The sequence below is a fragment of the Staurois parvus genome, unplaced genomic scaffold, assembly GCF_062004578.1.
Source record: "Staurois parvus isolate SC_StPar_1 unplaced genomic scaffold, SC_StPar_1.0 ptg000772l, whole genome shotgun sequence".
Classification (NCBI taxonomy): domain Eukaryota; kingdom Metazoa; phylum Chordata; class Amphibia; order Anura; family Ranidae; genus Staurois; species Staurois parvus.
The window spans coordinates 2,010,892-2,023,623 of record NW_028318568.1 but is presented as its reverse complement, the minus strand read 5'-3'; the positions used below and the strand labels follow the sequence as shown (position 1 = coordinate 2,023,623).

General features: G+C 39.3%; 1 protein-coding gene across 4 annotated transcripts in view; it reads right to left on the bottom strand.

The window, feature by feature from the left end:
• The window catches only part of LOC149444794 (triple functional domain protein), a 455,657-nt gene that overhangs the window by 58,541 nt on the left and 384,384 nt on the right, over positions 1–12,732 (bottom strand). For all 4 annotated transcript variants that reach the window (XM_089654527.1, XM_089654524.1, XM_089654525.1 and 1 more), the window contains exons 40-42: positions 11,760–11,863; positions 8,053–8,122; positions 5,256–5,345 (exon numbers count right to left, since the gene is read on the bottom strand). In XM_089654527.1, coding sequence (XP_089510653.1) covers positions 5,256–5,345; positions 8,053–8,122; positions 11,760–11,863 — 264 coding nt within the window. The remainder of the gene's footprint in view (positions 1–5,255; positions 5,346–8,052; positions 8,123–11,759; positions 11,864–12,732) is intronic.

The window sequence follows — 12,732 nt, the reverse complement described above, 5'->3', positions numbered from 1 at the left end:
TTTTTTTTTTAATACTTTTATCAGAATAGTACAATGATACCACAGTAACATTGTACTACTGTGGGGGGTGATCAGGAATTTTTTTTTTTTTTTTTACACTTTGCAATGCAAAGCTTGCTGTCATGAACCTAACTCATTCATTAACTGTCATGAATGAGTTAGGTTTTTGACAGCTCAAGATAGTGATCTGTGATTGGCTGGAGCTGGTCAGATGGTACAGGGTGCTGTGATTGGCCCCATGTATCATGCGACAGCTGTGGGCCAATCACAGCTTACTAGGAAGAGAAGCAGAGCTGTTAGGAATGAGATGATTCATAACAGCTTTGCTAACATTGTGATCATATAGCGATCACACGACCACCAGGTCCTGTTCACTGGGATCTTCATTCCGCTGTGCCACAGCGTCGTGGGGGAGGGGGTTGTGTTAGTACAGCCAGAGCGACGTACAAGTACGTCGCTTTGCCTGTAACTGCTGCCCAGCCGCAGTACATTGAGGGCGGGAAGCGGTTAAACTTATGGACCAAAATGGTTTTGCATATAAATTCTAGTTTTTACGGTCTGCCTTGGTAAAGAAATATACTACAAAGGGATTTAAAAGAGAACATAAGGACATTTGCCACTATAACATACTGGGTAAAATTCTTGGAAGATGAGGCTTTAAAACAAATTTTAGAGGATTATAGTAAAGAAAAGCTATAGTGTAATAGGGGCATTATCCAAGTGTAATAGGGGCATTACTGACCCCCAAACCTTTCCTCTCTCTTTCCAAAGCATGTCCCATCATTTTTTACTGTGTTCATGTAGTGGAAACCACTATTATCACATCCAATTAGTGAGAAACAGCTTTTATTATGCCCCTAGTACTCCCAAGAGCCCTTACGCTACAAGCAGTTTTTAGGCAAGCTCTTGGGAGTCAAGGAAGCAGCATTTTATTGCTGGAAAAAAATGAATATAACCATGTAGAGTGGGAGACAGGGAGGTGGGAAAAAAGGAGTGCAGCAGGTAGGGCCATTCAAACCAAAGCTTTACACCCCATTGGCAAGATTCACTTCTAGTGTTGCTGGTATATACTGCAAATTTAGCCTGATATTGTAAAGCCATTTATTCCAAACTGCATATAGCTCTATAAATATGCATGGATTTGCATGACTCCGCCTACTGTCCTGAAATATGGCATAATACTCTTATTTCTGGGATATGTAACAGAATGGGAAATGTGAATACCTTGTGGTTTAGGAAGGCTTTACCCTAGCCATCAAAACTGCAGCTATATTTCAAGAACTTTTGAGGTCTTCCCCATTCCTTTTCCATTGTCTATTTCATCTTCATTCTTCCCTTGGTCTATACTCAGAAGATGCATTAAAAAATACACTTCTCTATTTTTTACCTTCATGACCATTCTCAGTACATTCTATAACTTCAATGTGAAATTACAATAGTGCCAAATTCTTATTTACATTGTTAAATTAATACCTTCAATAAAAAATTATTGAAAGAAACAGATTTTTATTGTAGATATTGACTTAAAGCACAATTTTATAATTTATTTTTATTTATTTCAGGTACTTATATAGCGTCGCCAATTTATGCAACGCTTTACATATATATTGTACATTCACATCAGTCCCCACCCCCAAGGAGTGTACAATCTAAGGGTCCCTAACTCACATTCATACATACACATACTAGGGACAAATTTTAGACTGGATCCAATTCACCTATCAGCATGTCTTTGGAGTGTAGGAGGAAACCGGAGTACCTGGAGGAAACCCACGCAGGCACAGGGAGAACATGAAAACTCCAGGCAGGTGGTGCTGTGGATGGGATTCGAACCAACGACCCGGGTACTGCCAGGCGGAAGTGCTAAACACTAAGCCACTGTGCTGTGATTCAAAGTAGTTAAATTTTAACTAAGGGCAAAACTGTATAGATACTGGAATTTTTTTTTTTTTTTTTTTTTTTTAATAGTAATTGAGGCAATCAGCGACTTATAGTGGACTGCGGCGGGCATTCTGACACTGGGGGGGAACTGACTTGGTGTCACTGACCTCCCCAGTGACCCCAATACAGTGATCAGTGCTAATAAAAAGCACTGACACTGTACTAATGGCACTGGGCAGGAAGGGGTTAACATCTGGGACAATCAATGGGTTAACTGGGCTGTGTGTGTTTTACATTAGGCTATGTCCCTGTGCTTCACTGTAAGCACGCTGCTTTGTATGGCTCTGCTATGCAGAGCCATACAAAGCAGTGTGCAGGAGCTGACAGGGGAGAAATCTGTGTTGTTTAAACACAGGTCTCTCCCCTGTCGAAGATACTCACTGATCACCGGGTGCCGTGGAGTAATCACTGGCCGGGACCTAATGATTGGCAGCCAAGGCCACGAATAGTAGCACGGGTAGGGCGCGCGCCCCCTACCCAGAAATCCAAAATCACACACACGCATTATATATAATATATTTATATACATACACACATATACATATACACACACACATACACACATGTGATTTTGTGCAGCGTGGAACCGGTTAAGTCGCAGGGATTTCATCTCACTTCCTGTTTGGCTATGGGAAAAGAAGTGCAGAAAAATCTCTGAAATGGGACATAAGATGACGAAAAAAATATCTGACCGAGTTTAAAACCCTCCCTAGCTCTATCCAAAAAAGAAAAAACATGTTTTGCCTCTAGTTCTACTTTATGTCAATTATATTTATTTTTTTGAAGAATATTATTGTTTGCATAACTAGTATTTGTACCAAGTTTACCATATTTGTTATATAGATGGAGTTGTTATACAGAAGAACAGGTTAAGAAGATCTATTCTGGATTCATGGAACTAAGTATTAAACTATATATCTGAATCTTTCATTATACTTCACAAGAAAGAATAACAGCTGAAATCATTGTTTGAAAGAAACATGCTTAACCACTTCAAGTCCGGACACTTTTACCCCCTTCCTGTCCAGGCCAATTTTCAGCTTTCAGCGCTGTCACACTTGGAATGACAATTGTGCGGTCATGCAACAATGTACCCATTGATCAAACTTTTTATTTTGGTGGTATTTATGCACCACTGGGATTTTTATTTTGTTTGCTATATAAATGAAAAAGTCCAAAAATTTTGAAAAAAAGTGTTTTTCTTATAAAATTTTGCAAATAAATAATCTTTCTTTATAAATCTTGGCCAAAATGTATTCAGTTATCTTTGTAGTAAACAAAAAAAATAACCCAAATTGATTTATAACCAAAAATTATAAATTTTTCGAAATTTCTTTTACATTTTTATTTTATTTTTTATATTGTTTTTTTTTTTTTAAACATACTGTCACCCTAGCAGTACAGTGTCACCATAGTGACACCGTACTACTTTGTGGGGGGTGATGAAGATTTATTTATTTTTTTTTACACTGATTGCTTTTACACCCATAAAGGCTGTAAAAGCAATCATTTCTCCTCTCTAGCTGCATTCTTGCAGCCATTGAGAAATACTGTGAGAGCTGTGATTGGTCACAGCTTGTCACATGGTACAAGGCTGTTGTGAATAGCTTTGTACCATGTGACCTCTGTGATCATTCACAGATTTCACAAGTAGAAAGCAATGATGTCAGGAAGTGACATCTTGCTTACTACTCAGCATGTGGTCACTGATTGGCCAATCAGTAATCACATGATTGGGACCTCACACAGAGGTCCCGTACAGAAATCGGTGTTCCTATGTGTCCGGAGGACACCGGATCGCGGTGCCACACGCGCCCAGGGAGCATGCCCAGCCTATAAATGTGGGTGCCGTTTATGAACGGCAAACCGCTCCTGCACTGCTCCCGTCCGGCCATTTATGTACATGGGCCGGACGGGAAGTGGTTAAAGTGTTACTAAACCCACAACAGTAAAATCAGTCTGCATATGCAATAAAGCATGCTGGTTATACTCACTGTGGAACATAAGGGGCTAATCCCCTGCATTGTGTAAACATGCTGTTTGATCCTGATTTCTCTGATCCTCCCCTTCTTCCAGTGTCCCCCTCTTATCTCCTGATAAGTCATATTGTGTGGAGTTTCTCTGCACATGCTCAGTTTGGTGTATATTGCTAGAGAGGTTTTTGTTTTTTTCTTGGGAGAGTGCATGTGATCAGCACAGGGCCAATCAGCACTGTCCAGACAGAAGTCAAGGGTTCTGAATTCTCCTAGAGAAAAATGAAAACTCTTCCTACAAGTGTTAACCAGTGCTCAGCTGGACAGTGAAAGAAGTCACAAGACTGCTCTAAGTGATGATGAGAAAAGGTATTTAGCAGTTTATATTTACTAATACAATTGCACTTCCATGTTCTGTGTACTGTGGGAGATGAGACATAGTGAATGCAGGGTAATGGGTTTAATAACACTTTAAGCTGGACATACAATAGTAGAATTTTGTTTGAAATTGTTTGTTTTAAGAACTTTTGTTCAGTTTGTAATCATTGATGGTGTCAAATCAACATTCATTTCCAACCGCAGTACTGAGAAAATGCGAAGGATCAGGATGGAGAACCATTCTATTTTTTTTTTTTTTTTTTTAAATAGTGCATGTGGTTTTCATTCAGGAAAGCGCATGCATTCCAAAATGGAATTTTAAAATCAAACAAAATGTTGAAGTATTTTTGAACAATGTTTGTCACGTTGTAGAATGTAGAATATGCTTAAAAATGTTTGTACAAACATTTGCTCAAAAATCAAGTAGTGTATGGCCAGCTTCACTTAATGCAATTAAAAAAAAAAAAAGTTTCTAGCAAGATGGTTAAAGTTTTAAAATATGGGTTGATTTACTATATGAGTAGAGTATGGTTGGATTCAAAGTGAATAAGGTATTCTGATTTCAGTCAATAACCTCATAATCAATTATTTTTTTTATAGATTTTAAAAAGAAAGAATATTTAAACCACCATGAATGATATATTCATAAAAGTGTACAAGACTGGAAATTAGAGTACTGACCCATTCTAACCTACAAAGGTGAATGGTTCTGATGGATAACATACATAAACATAATTAGTTTATTTTATGTTTTTATTTTGTTTACCAAAAGCTTAAAAACAAAGGTTCTGTAATTAGTCCTCAGGTGTCAACAACAGTTCATGTACTTTAGATGTCCTCAAAAAACACAAAAACAGTTTAGTTATTTTGTGATTCATACAATTGTATTCAAGAGAAGAGATGAAAAACAAAATATGCATTTTGGGTTAGGCCTAAGGCACATGTGCATAATAAAATATTTACCTCAAAATAGGTGTCAATATATTCTGCGACAATATGTTCCGACTTTGGTTTATTTTGACAATAAACAATGTACATATGTAGCCTTCTCTCCTGTTAAACAAAAAAAAAAAAAAAAGCAGGGGTTAGGAGGTTCTATGGTAACACCATTGACTTTCACTTGATAACATCAGCATTGTAATAGCAATACGCACAGTCCAATATAAGCGTGTTTGAAAAGTTTTCTTTCATGTTGTGAGTGCTGCCTATTTGCAGGCCATCTTTTTCCACAAGTTTCTGTAATCCCTGCATCATATCCCTCAGAATATCTGTAGTACAGAAGGCAGGCCCTGTGAATTCTGTGACAGCATTGCCTATAAGAAATAGCAATGCATGGCACAGAATTCAAGGAAGTCAATGTGTGGGGATCTTCACTTAACTAAGTTAAAAAAAAAAAAAAATCAAGATCATTCAGACAACAGAGTAGGCCAGAAATAATTAAAATTATATATTTTTTATAATTTTATAATTACAATTTGGAAATACTTATATTAACTGAAATTAAAGTTCAACCATAGATATGCGGTGTCATTGTGTCAAAGGAACATGTTGAAAAGTAAACAAATATATATATTAAAGGCTAACACTTGGGAAAAAATGGAAAGCTGAATGTATCAACAACTTTAGTTACACTGTTCACATATAATGATGCCACTCGATGTGCCAGATGACTGGATTCTGTAGAAATATTCACTGCATGGCTGCCAGTCCTCTTCCTTCTGCTGAACTGAAACTGAACTGAAAACAGCTATGGGTCTAGGCTCAGCTGCACAAAGATGATCCAAATGGAAGCCACCTGCTCCTGCCCTCTCCTCAACTGATAACTATTGATTTCACTTTGATGGGTGAATGAAGTTTTGTGGATCTTCATTTGATGCCCATGTTATGGTGACAAAGGAAATACTCTGAAATTGAATTGGAGAAACTTTTTTGCACACTATTTGTTTGTATAAATATTTGTGTTTTGGCACTAGATTTTCAAGTTGAGCATTCTATTGGGTTTCTGTATGTTAAACATTGATGTTTATTAATTAGCTGCCTAGTTAATGAAATCCCTAGCACTGACCTTTAGTATTTTATTTGGTCACATATCTGGTGTCAGTTTAAGAAAAAAATCATGCAAAAAGCAAATAAGTACTTACATGCTTCGCAAATACACTGCATAGGAAACCTGATTCAGAGACACCCGTCTCACGATCCTGGCATCAACTGTGTTGCCATAAAGTCAACAACTGTATGGCAGGATGGTAACACATTTCTTGGACATGAGGATCTAGATAGTCTGGAAGAGCCCACAAGGCATCTGCCTGGAAGCTGAGTAACTGAGTACCATATTTGCCTGGGCCAGCCCACATTATCAGCCTTCCATCTCGATCCAGAAAAGCATATGAGAAGGGAATTAAAGCGGAGCTCCAAACAAAAGGAAAGTTCCTCTTTAAGTCCTCCTCCCCCCAATCTTCTTTAAGAAATGGCACTTTTGTTGGGGGGTGGGGTGTTAGGTTTGACAAGTACCCACTCCCACTTCTGTTTTGACAGCCTAGGTGACCTGAGCAGAAGTTCTCTTCCACCCCCCCTCCCAATCTTGTGGCTTGCGCAGATGCAGTGGGCACTCGGCTGTGAAGCCACAAGCTGTTACAGTCAGGTGCCCACAGTTAAGATGCCAGTACTGGGGACTGAAGACACGTGGAGAAAACAGCTTGGATGAGAAACTGCGCTGGATCCTAGGACATGTGTCTGTTTATTGAAACTCAGCAGCTACAGTTTTTGTAGCTGCTGACTTTGAATTTTTACAAATATGACTGGAGCTCCACTTTAAAAAGGGAGGAAGGGTACAGATCTGACTGTTCTGATGTCATGGAGCTACCAGAGCATCCCACGCATTTGCCAGAGGATCACTGTACACAGAGGATAAACTGAAAAGACTGAGTAAACTTGGTGGTCAGGAAGTCCACATTTAGCATCCTCTACCTGCAAGACATGTCTTGGAACCCTCCAAACTTATGACCCCTTCCCCTAATCCAGGATGTCGGCAGAAGAAGTCTGCCCACCATTGTCCATCCCCTGGCAAGTAATGTCAGACATGGCTGGAATGTGAAATACTGACCAGACAGAAAACTACTGCGTGGCAAGACACCTGGTGGTTGATGCATGCCACTGCCATAATATTATCTGACTTAATCTAGACTGGACACCTTCCAGCTTGGAGGTCCAGTGTTGCAGGGACAACCAAATTGTTTAGATCTCCAAAATGTTAATTGAGAGACAGAATTTTATCTGTAACCAAATCTCCAGCATCAGCCTGTCAGGCTGGTAACATTCAAGAGTATTCTCCAAGAATCAGGATTAAGGGGGCTGCCCCCAGGCTGGGCTTTGTTTTTTTTTCTATTGTAATTTCTGATATAGGTACAGCTGCGTAGGTAAACTGGCTGTCAAACCCTCCTTCGATGGTAAGCCCAGAAACTTGGAACAACATACACAGAGCGTTTTGTGACATTTGGGGGGTTTTTGCATGTCAGTATATAGCTGTGTTTAAAATAAATCCGTCTAGGATTTTCAGATTAGTGTATAGCCAGGATCAATCAAGATTATTAAAACAATCAAGTCTCCATCCAAAACACGAGTACTTAGGTGTCCCTTAGATCAAAACATCTGCATATATAGTATTAATTGAATTATAATCATCTACTGGTGAAATTATCAACTGGTGTCAGTTTTTAAAAAAATTAAGCAAAAAGCCGGTTACATACTCTTAAGTACTTACATGTTTCACAAACAGCGCTGGCAGCCTGTCTGGGTCTTGCAAACATTTCTCGAGCTCTCCCAAAAAGAACCTGTGAACAAAGCATATTAATTTTTAGATATGCATCACTTCCTTGCCTGGCTCTAGTGATATATAGTTGAAAGAAACAGTTTGAGAACCAGGGTTGTTCTGGGGGTAAATGCAATAGAAGTATAGTAGAGACCGTTTACCGTGGCTAAAGATAGTGTATCATACACAAAATTTGCAGTAATGGTAAATGTGGGTGTTCCTAATGGACAAGATTTATTGTGACACACATTTTAACTCCTTTCAGTATCAGATGCCTTTGACGCTCCTGGCATTCTGTCACATGACATTGAAGAGCCACAAAAGGAATTCTGTGCCGAAGACTACCATCTTTCAGATGCTGTGGTCACAGATTTACACAGGTAGGCTAAACAGCTATATAGTGTTCACCACTCATCACTGAATGTGGGTCTCACTTTGACTGATGTCTAAATGGTGAAGTATCTCCAATCAGGGCCACCAGCCTAACAGAACTCGCCATGCCCCTAGGACCAGTCCTTCCATAGTAGGCAGCAACAAAATACATCTGAATGTAAAAAAAAAAATGTATTCTGATAGGTAAAAAAAAAAAAAAAAAATCCCAATAAGTGTATACCAATTGATTTGTGTGAAAGTTATATCATTCACAAACTATGACATATACACTGCTCAAAAAATTTAAAGGAACACTATTTAATCAGAGTATAGCATCAAGTCAATTAAACTCCTGGGATATTGATCTGGTCAGTTAAGTAGCAGAGGGGGTTGTTAATCACTTTCAGCTACTTTGGTGTTAATGAAATTAACAACAGGTGCACTAGATGTACAAGAATGAGACGACCCACAAAACAGGAATGGTTCTACAGGTGGAGACCACTGACATTTTTTTCCCCTACTCAATCTTTCTGACTCTTTTTCACTAGTTTTAAATTTGGCTAGGGTCAGTGTCACTACTGTAGCATGAGGCGATACCTGGACCCTACAGAGGTTGCACAGGCAGTCCAACTCCTCCAGGATGGCACATCAATACATGCCAATGCCAGAAAGTTTGCAGTGTCTCCCAGCACAGTCTCAAGAGCATGGAGCAGATTCCAGGAGACAGGCAGTTACTCTAGGAAAGCTGGACAGGGCCAGAGAAAGTCCGGAACCCATCAGCAGGACCGGTATCTGCTCCTTTGTGCAAGATGACCTCCAGCAGGCCACTGGTGTGAATGTCTCTGGCCAAACAATCAGAAACAACCTTCATGAGGGTGGCCTGAGGGCCAGATGTCCTCTAGTGGGCCCTGTGCTCACTTGCCCAGCACCATAGAGCTCGACTGGCATTTGCCATTGAACACCAGAATTGTCAGGTTTGCCACTGGCGCTCTGTGCTTTTCACAGATGAGAGCAGGTTCACCCTGTGCACATGTGACAGATGTGAAAGGGTCTGGAGAAGCCATGGGGAACATTATGCTACTTGTAACATCGCTCAGCAAGACCATTTTGGTCAGTGATGGTCTGGGGAGGCATATCCATAGAGGGACGCACAGACCTCTACAGGCTAGACAATGGCACTCTGACTGCCATTAGGTATCAGGATGAAGTTCTTGGACCCATTGTCAGACCCTACACGCTGGTGCAGTGGGTCCTGGGTTCCTCCTGGTGCACGACAATGCCCCGCCTCATGTGGTGAGAGTATGCAGGCAGTTCCTGGAAGATGAAGGTACTGATACCACTGAATGGCTTCCACGCTCGCCTGACCTAAAACCAATAAAACACTGCTAGGATATCATGCTTCGGTCCATCCGACGCTGCCAAGTTGCACCTCAGACTGTCCAGGAGCTCAAGTGATGCCCTGGCCTACATCTGGGAGGAAATACACCAAGACACCATCAGTAGTCTCATTAGTAGCATGCCCCGATGTTGTCAGGTAAGCATACAAGCTACGGTGTACCATTATGAGTTGCTGCTATGAAATTTCAGCAAAATGGACTAGCCTGCGGCATAATTTTTTCACTTTGATTTTCAGGGTGTCTTTGAATTCAGTCCTTTGTAGGTTGATAATTTTCATTTCCATCAAATGATGGGGGCATCCTTACGTTCCTAACACTTTACCCAGTCCATATCAGTATAGCTATCCAACATGATATTTTTCCCCTTTGAGATCTGATGTGTTTTCAAAGTGTTCCTTTAATTTTTTGGAGCAGCGTAATTGCAGATTGGAAATAAGACAGTCAAAATATTTACTGGAATTGTGGAAAGTTCTCCCTGGAACAATCTCCAGTGTAATTACCATCAGACGCTGCATGCACGTGTATCTAAGAAATTTGCTGCTGTGTTAAAGAAAAAGTTAGCCAACAACAAATACTGGTTTAATCTTTTTATGACTAGTGTTTTTGAGGCTTAGACACCCAGACCAGTTTTAGTACTGTTGGTATTAATCAATTACCTTGAGAATAATTAAAGTGGTTTTAAAAGCTTAAGGTTTTTTACCTTCGGGCATTCTAAGCATAAGGGTAAAAACCATTCTGTGTGCAGCAGCCCCCCTAATACTTACTTGAGCCCCACTGCTATCCAGCGATGTGCACGAGAGCCTCGGCCCTCCCTAGACTCTTCCTCCACACTGGCTGAGACAGCAGCGGAAGCCATTGGCTGTTAATCAAAACCAGTGAGCCAAAGAAGAGAGAGAGGGGGTGGGGCCAAACTGTGGCTCTGTGTGTGAATAGACAGAGAAGTGGCTTGGAAGTGAGCTTACTTGGGTGTCCACATAGCAAGCTGTTTGCTCTGCGGGCACTCGGCAGGAGCCGGGAGCACCGGCGGGGAACCTAAGAAGAGAAAGATCAGGGCTGCTCTGTGCAAAAACATTGCACAAAGCAGGTAAGTATAACTTTTCTTTTAAATTGCGTTTATTATCACTTTGACTAATTTTTCAATTAACCCAGTCTGTGAACTAGGAACACACACAGTTGCACATTCCTAGTTCTCTGCTGCAAAGTTAATCAACATTTTTAAAGTAAAGGGAATATTACATTTGGAATTATAAAGTCATGCTGCATACTTATCATTTAAAAAGTTTTAAAAGGAAAAGTAAACAATTTTCTTTGTGGTACTATTGAAAGGCTTTAGTGAATGCCTTAAACATGGGTCTACGTCAAATATTTTAACATGTTGCTAATATTATAGCACAAGATATCCTTTATAGTACAGTAGAACTATACTGATTGCCATTATTTATAGTCTACCACTTTCTTTTTTGATTACAATGATTACCAGTACAAAGAGAGGGGTGAGTTTGCTCAATGGTGATACAGGCCATAATAAAAACTTTACAGGGGGTCTTAGCCATCCACACTTGAGAAGTTTGATTTTTTTTTTTTAATGATGAAACAGTTAACATGCTTCGTACTGCAGAATCAGTACTGGTATGGTCTGACAGTCTAAGCTAACCAATTGTTTGTAATTGATAAATTAACTAAAAAAGTGTACTTCTGCCAAGAGGGTCATTGGCTCCTGTCTGTCACATATTTTACAGATTTACTACACTACAAGGGAAATTAACCATTTCAAACAGCCAAAAGATGAGATGACATTTCTACCATTTCAGTGACATTCTATTGAATGTTTTTCTGAAATCTTTTTGATTGTAAATGTTATACAAGAATGATCAAAAAAAGGATACATACTCTCTGTGCCAGTCGTAAATTTGATGAATATTTCCAAAAACAATCTTATCCTTTCCTTTCATGTCATCAGGGACTCCATCTTCTTTCATAAGTGCCATATATCCCTAAATTAAAAAGATCACATTAATCATTTCATCAAAATATTATCAATCTGAGTGAATGTTAAATCTAAATTTATATATTTATTTATATAATGTATTTTATAATAGGATATGCTTAATGCACTAATTGTACTTATATGTGTTGCCGTTACATAATGTGGGGTTTGCAAACAACATTAGGTACTACACCTACATTGTGAGTCGTATATACAGTTGTGTTCAAAATAATAGCAGTGTGTTGAAAAAAGTGAATAAAGCTCAAAATCCTTCTAATAGCTTTTATTTCCAAACACACAATTGCATTGGGAACACTACACATTCAATTCTAAATCAAAACATGAAGAAAAATATATCAAATTTGTGTTGTTCCTCTAAAAAAATTGAAGAAAAGTGAATATTAGACTGTTCAAAAAAATTGTTTGTATTCTTCTTTACAAACTCAATATAAACTGAAAAACTTTTGAAGATTTTGCTTTCCTTTGAATCAATTAAGATTTAGTTGTATAAGCACTGTTTCTGAGAACTGCTGTACATCTGTGTTGCATGGAGTCAACCAACTTCTGGCACCTGTCAACAGGTATTCCAGCCCAGGATGATTGGACTACATTCCACAGTTCTTCTCTATTTCTTGGTTTTGCCTCAGAAACTGCATTTTTGATGTCACCCCACAAGTTTTCTATTGGATTAAGATCCGGGGATTGGGCTGGCCACTCCATAACATCAATCTTGATGGTCTGGAACCAAGATGTTGCACGTTTACTGGTGTGTTTGGGGTCGTTGTCTTGGTGGAACACCCATTTCAAGGGCATTTCCTCTTCAGCATGACCTCTTCAAGTATTCTGATGTATTCAAACTGATCCATGATCCCTGGT